This window comes from Plecotus auritus (assembly GCF_963455305.1).
Source record: "Plecotus auritus genome assembly, chromosome: 2".
Classification (NCBI taxonomy): Eukaryota; Metazoa; Chordata; class Mammalia; order Chiroptera; family Vespertilionidae; genus Plecotus; species Plecotus auritus.
The window spans coordinates 103054156-103060608 of record NC_137771.1 but is presented as its reverse complement, the minus strand read 5'-3'; the positions used below and the strand labels follow the sequence as shown (position 1 = coordinate 103060608).

General features: G+C 50.0%; 1 protein-coding gene across 1 annotated transcript; it reads right to left on the bottom strand.

Annotated features, from left to right (window-relative positions):
• Positions 1-2085: 2085 nt before the first annotated feature.
• On the bottom strand, positions 2086-6102 carry FOXI3 (forkhead box I3; the record flags this gene model as incomplete). The annotated part of the gene is made up of 2 exons (XM_080655646.1): positions 2086-2702; positions 5415-6102. The coding sequence occupies 2 exons, from the start codon at positions 6100-6102 to the stop codon at positions 2086-2088; spliced, it is 1305 nt and encodes a 434-aa protein (XP_080511772.1).
• Positions 6103-6453: the final 351 nt, after the last annotated feature.

Here is a 6453-nt window from a genome sequence, read left to right as displayed (position 1 = left end):
CTGCTCTTTCAGATGGGGGTGGTGGAAAGATGCCAAAGGTCAGTCGCACCCCTCTCAACACAAAGTCCCTGTGGTGGCATTGGTGCCATGACACTCACATCTCTTCTTTTAGGAGAAAGAAACTGAAGGCAGAAAAATAGCAATGCAGAAAAATGGCCAGAAGTCATCCCACTTAGTTTATTTCATGAGATTCTCAGCACATAGTGTACTTTCCTAGGGAAAATTTTTGTCTCAGTTCACATTATAAATTATTTTACAAATATAGAACTGTGTTAGAAATAATATTTATAAAAGTCCATAGGATTTTCACATAAAATAATATCCCCTGAAACTAGATTTTGTGCACAGTGTGGGTGGGCAGTCTCTTTGGTTCTTTCTGCAGGCAAGCCTTGGATACTGCAGTTTTCTGTGCCAGACCATTCCTAGAAAGCAAGTGTCATCTTTTTGCTGGTGGGGGGTCTTGCCTTCAATTTGTAAAAAAATGCAACCTCTGTGAAGCTCAATAAAACCAGGTACACCTGTTCATAATATTTAAATAATGGTGATGTTACTTGTACCTCAATAAGCTACTTTAAAAATAGTTTTCTGTAAGTTATTTCAAAATAAAAATTTAAGAGTAATGCTGTGAGTTTCAAGAAAGAATACACAGAGGAAAGCTAATTTTTTTGACAATGTACTTGTGTTCCTTTAAAAAAAAAAAATTAAAACCCCAAACCAACAACATGGCACTAAGGCAATTCATAGGACATTATCTTCATCTTAATGTAACATTGTTCCAATAAAATCAACTAATACTTTTTGGATAAGTTCAAGTTCAAGCAATGACTGGGTGTCTGCCAGGCACCAGGCTCTCTGCTGGGTGCTGGGAGGCTAACCATACAAATTATTCAAATGAAAATACCTCTTGAGAAGTAAAAGGGAGTGCTAAAAATAAATTATATTTTAAAAAAATTTACCACAAATGGTTTTTTAAAAAAACCATTTGTGGTAAATAAAAATTCAATTTAAAAGCTATTTTTAATAAAATTCTAATACTTCGTTTAAAGAAAAACCCAGGACACATGCTAAAAGCAACAGGATGTCAGGTTCGCGAGGACAATGGTCAGCCCAAGCCTCAGGACTATGGCAGCAGAAATAACACGGAGGTGGGGGTCCATCCGTGCTGCTCATGGGAACATCTCAAGTGACATTTATTTCAACTGGAACCTTTGGTCAAATGTGATCTAGCTCATTCCTACTCTCTATGCACTGTCTGCCCTTAGGAACTAGAAACACAAAGCTATAAGCACCAGCTCTAGAGCCAGACTGCCTGGACCTGACCCTGCCCTGCTGCATGGCTGATACCTGCATGGCCTGGAGTGAGCCACCTGACATCCTGGTGCTTCACAGCCTCATATGAAAATGAGGCCAGTAATATAACCTGTCTCCCAGGCTGTGAGAGTTAATGAGTGCAGTGGTATCTACCATGTATCAGATGCTGAGCATGAGTCAAGGGGACTCATGAGCTGGATGGAGCTCATGGGTTTTGGGGGTTTCCCAGTACAGTATTTTTTAAACTTTAATTAGCGGCCAAGAATTCAAATGGAGGTTTCCTATGAAAATACAGATGTGTCTTTTCTAGGAAAATCAGAATGTTGCCAGGCAGAAGGAAAGAATTAGCTGCCCACAGCAGCCTTCAGTGGGTCAGTCCCAACTACTCCCTGATGCTTCCAATGCCAATTGCTATCTTTTTCCTCCTCAGTAACATCATTCACTTTTTTTTAGCTGGCCATGTACACATTTGAGCTTGTAACCCTGATCTACAGTGATGAATGGAACAGATGTGGTCCCTTGTCCTCACAGGGCTCACAGGTGCTGTCATCCTAGGACAGAGTGGGATGGCTGTCTCTCCAGGGAGGCCCTATCCTGAGCAACCTGGAGAAGCTTGCTGGGTTGTAGAAAGAGTTGTCTACTACACCCAGGCTACTCCCAGATGTGATTAATGGACCAGATCAGCCAGGAGCTCCAGAGAAATGCAGAACCTGCTCCAGACCAGCTGCCGTGGAATCTGGATTTTAACAAGATCTCAGGTGTGCATCTTCAAGTCTATACCTCAGAGCCCTCCCGTGGGTAGATGAGGCTGTTGACCATGCTGAAGTTGTAGAAAGGCGGGCTGAAGGGACTGCTCTGCCCCGCACCAGTGCTGGCAGGGAAAGGACTATAATAGGAAGATCTTTGGCTGCTGCCATTGCTAGTGCTGGTGCTCAGCTGCAAGTTGTCTGAGGCTTCTGAGACGGAGCTGGCGGGAAACGTGCTGCTGGAGGGCAGGTGGGCCCCCTGGATCCCTAGGGGGTGGCCACCAGCCACAGCTCGCTGGGTACTCCCACTGCTGCTGACACTTAAGGTGCTAAGGCTGCTGAAGAAGGTGTTGAGGCAAGGGGTGGAGGTGAGCACGGCTCCTCCAGGGGAGGAGACACTCTTGGTGCCCTCAGGAGGCTCTGGAGACTGGGAAGGCCTTAGCAGAGCAGAGGGGCTGTCTTCTTCCGGCTTCCCACCCGCTCCAGCCCCTAATCCTGAAGACAGACCCTCTTCTGATTTTGACGTCCCTGCAGCCACTGTGGAGCTGCTGCTGGCCTCAGAGCGGCGCTTTCGCTTCCGGCGGAAGTTCCCGTTATCAAACATTTTCTCACAGTTTGGATCCAGAGTCCAGTAATTACCTTTCCCTGTGGAGATGAAAAAGACAGGTGTTAGAGAAGGAGCTAGTTTATGCCTGCTCATTCAGCTTCTATTTTCAGAGAAGGAGGGCAGACTTTCATTAAACGCTGATGAAGATGCTCAGTTGACTATACTGTCTAGAGCAGTGGTCGGCAAACGCATTAGTCAACAGAGCCAAATATCAACAGTACAATGATTAAAATTTCTTTTGAGAGCCAAATTTTTTAAACTTAAACTTCTTCTAATGTCACTTCTTCAAAATAGACTTGCCCAGGCTGTGGTATTTTGTGGAAGAGCCACACTCAAGGGGCCAAAGAGCCGCATGTGGCTCGCGAGCCGCACTTTGCCGACCACTGGTCTAGAGTTATTCTTATGGGGGAGATTTTATTTACCTTTAAAGAGAAATCTGGAACAAAGAGGTTCTGTCTGCTTTCACCTCCTCCTGGCAGTGTCTGCTACTTAAATTTTAAAACCTAATTCAATTCACGAGGCACTTATAATTACCCAACACCTTCCCTTCTAGATCCAAATGGAGTGGCCTCCCAAAATCCCGGTGCTATTTAATAGGGATAAGAATAGCCCCCACCTCATAGGTTGGTTATGAGGATTAAATTATATCTTTGCCCAGTAGCTGGCAGTACACAGTAAGCAGTGCAAAAACAGTAACTGCTATCACTATTATTTGCTGAAAGTGTATAACACTTGTCCCTAAAAATACTCCCCTGGAAAAAAGGCAATCTCAAATACTCAATCCTGTGCCTTGCTGAACAAAAAAGACAGCAGTTAGTACTGAGCAACCACTTGTTTTAGCGTCTTGGATGGTACGTTGGAGGACAAGGGAACGCCTCTCCTAGAGTCTCTGTATCCCACACCCTAGGCAGGAGGTGCCCCCACATCTCTTCCAGGTATTCCCTCCACTGGGCAAATCTCGGGGATCAGGGCTCCATTTAATGCAGGCAATGCTAGTCTCCTGCTTAGAAAATTTCACTCACAATTTATCTAACACAATCATCTTGGAGGATTTTATCTCTCAAAAGCTCTTTTCACTTCTGGCAAAAACAACTGTCGGTGTTTGAAAGTACTATTAAGCACTTATCCTGTATTGAGTGCCTTGCATGGACAGCCTAGGGTACTCCTCACAGCTCCATGGAGACAGGTAATTTATTGCTTCCATTTCTCAGATGGGGAAACTGAGGTGCAGACTGGTTAGTAACCTGCCGTATTCCCAGTTAACAATAGTAGAGCCAGGAATGCTCTAGACTCCGCATACCTCACTAGCCCCTGTTATGCTACCTCACAAACTAACACACACTCCTCACACCCATTTCTCCACTGACACATTCTCCGCAAAGTCTCAGAAAAAAAATATATTCATAACTACCATCTCAATAATGCCCTCACCTATCGGGATAATTATATTGTGCCACCTTTGTACCAAGTACTTTGACAAGACACTCTACAGATCCTTGAACTTTTGGAAGGTCCAAGGAGTGCATGTAAAATTTATGTGGCCATCTCAGGTGCTTTAGAGGCGGAGTTGGAAGATGCACATCTAGAATTGCAAGCCTGGTCCAGTGCAGTAATCACCAGCCCCACGTGGCCGATGGGCACCTGAAAAGTGGCTAATCCAAAGCGAGATGTGGGGTAGGACACACAGGGTTCTGAAGACTTGGTACCAAAAGTAATGTAAAGTACCTCACTAATGATTTTTATGTTTGTTATAGGTTGAAACAAATTTTGGTTTACATAAAAAACACATTAGGATGAAATTCACCGGTTTCTTTTTAATAATGTGGCTACTAGAAAACTTACAATCACATGAGGTTTATACTGTATTTCTATTAGAAATCACTATATAATTTAAACAAAATTCTAAATCTCTGGAGTATGCAACTGAAACGGTTTCTATTTCTTTTCTTTTTCTATCACAACTCTGCCCATACCGCCCTTGTCCTGGGCTCCTTCTGAAAACCTCAAGTAGGATGCTGTTTCTCTCTCGTTTTCAGCTTTTCCGCACCTCCACTCCCCAGGTAGAAGGAAACAATCACAGCACTCCAACTGTACCCCAGCCCTCCTCACCCCAGGGCTCAGATCAGAGAGAAGCAAATTGGGGGTTTTAATTTTTGCATTTTCAAATACTTAAAGTACCAAAACCACAATTTGCAGGACTCAACTGACGCTCTCTGATCCTTCTGCCCCGTCTCGTGTCTGTGCCACTTATCCTCTCAAGAAAGGCAGAAGATCTGCTTTGTGAAGGACCCCGGAGGCTCAGGAAACTGGTGCTGGTGCGGGAGGCTCTCACCACGTCTTTTGTGAAATGTGATGGGATTCTCAGCTCATCCGAATCCCTTTATAGTCCCCTTCATCTGAGAGCTCACAGGTTCTCTCTCAGTCTACTTCCCCTCCGGCGGCACGGGCTCAGACCCGCCAGCCTCTCCGAGTGGAGACTGGGGGTTGGGGGCGAGGGGCGAGCTTCTCCCTCCCCGGGTCTCGCTCAAAGGATCCTCTGATACTTTTCTTTGTCCTATGGGTTCTCCTCACCCCAATCAGACGAGGTTTGGGTGGTTATCCCTCCACTGGCTCTCATCCCCAGTTAGAACCAGAAGACTCCGCGTGGACCTCAAGTTAGCCACGCCGAGAGCACCCACCCATCCACCCTGTCCGCGCGCGGCTTCCCCGCGCTCCGGCCCGGAAGGAAGCACCTGTCCAGCCGTCCTCACCTGGGTCATCCTCGTCGCGGGGCACCTTCTTGAAGCAGTCGTTGAGCGACAGGTTGTGGCGAATGGAGTTCTGCCAGCCCGCCTTGCTGCGCTGGTAGAAAGGGAAGCTGTCGGCCACGAACTGGTAGATGTGGCTGAGCGTGAGCTTGCGCTCGGGCGCGCTCTGAATGGCCATGGCGATGAGCGCCGAGTAGGAGTAGGGCGGCCGCACCATCTTCATCAGGTCCTCGCGGCTGGCCATGGACAGCCAGCCCAGGTCGCAGGGTGCGGCGGGCCCCGAGGGCGCGGCGGGCGCGGCCTGCGCGAGGGACCGCTGGGCGCAGGCGAAGGTGCCGGCGGCGGTCGGTGGCTGCAGGAAGGGCCCGGCTGCGCCCCTGGATGGCGGCGGCGGCGGGGCGCCCAGGTACGCGGCTGCGGAGGCGCCCGGAGAGGCGCCCGCGCTCGGCCCGTTGAGCCACAGGTAGGGATTGGCGGCGGCGGCGGGCGGGGCGGCGTAGTCGGCCAGCCCGTAGGGCGTCCTGGAGGCCGGGGGGGCGCCCGCGGCGGCGGCGGCGGGGGGCAGGCCGGGCTGCGAGTACACGCCGAAGTTGTCGCCGCAATAGAGAGACATGTCGGTGGACGCCGGCGGCTGCGGGGCGGCGGCTGCGGGGGGCGAGCGGGGCTGGTCTCGCCGCTCAGGCAAGAGCATCCCTCTGGGAGCCAAGCCAGCGGCGCTCGGCCCGCAATCTGCGACCGTCGCTCTGGGCGGGGGCGGGCGGATGCGCGGAGCGCCGGGGAGCCGTCCTCTTATACCTGTGTGCGCGCGGCCCCCGGGCCGGGTTGGGCGGTGGCCCCGGGCGGGCTCCCCTCCCCCACCCCGCCCCACCTCCCCCACGCCGCCCCACCTGCCGCGCGGCCCGGGAGCGCGCCCCGCCCTTGCAGCCCCTCCTCGCTGGGCCCGGAGCCCGGGAGGCCGGGGGAGACTGGCGACTCCAGGTGTAAGACGAAGAGGACCCTTTCCTAGCTAATATATTCTTAGCACAATCATGAAATAAAATAA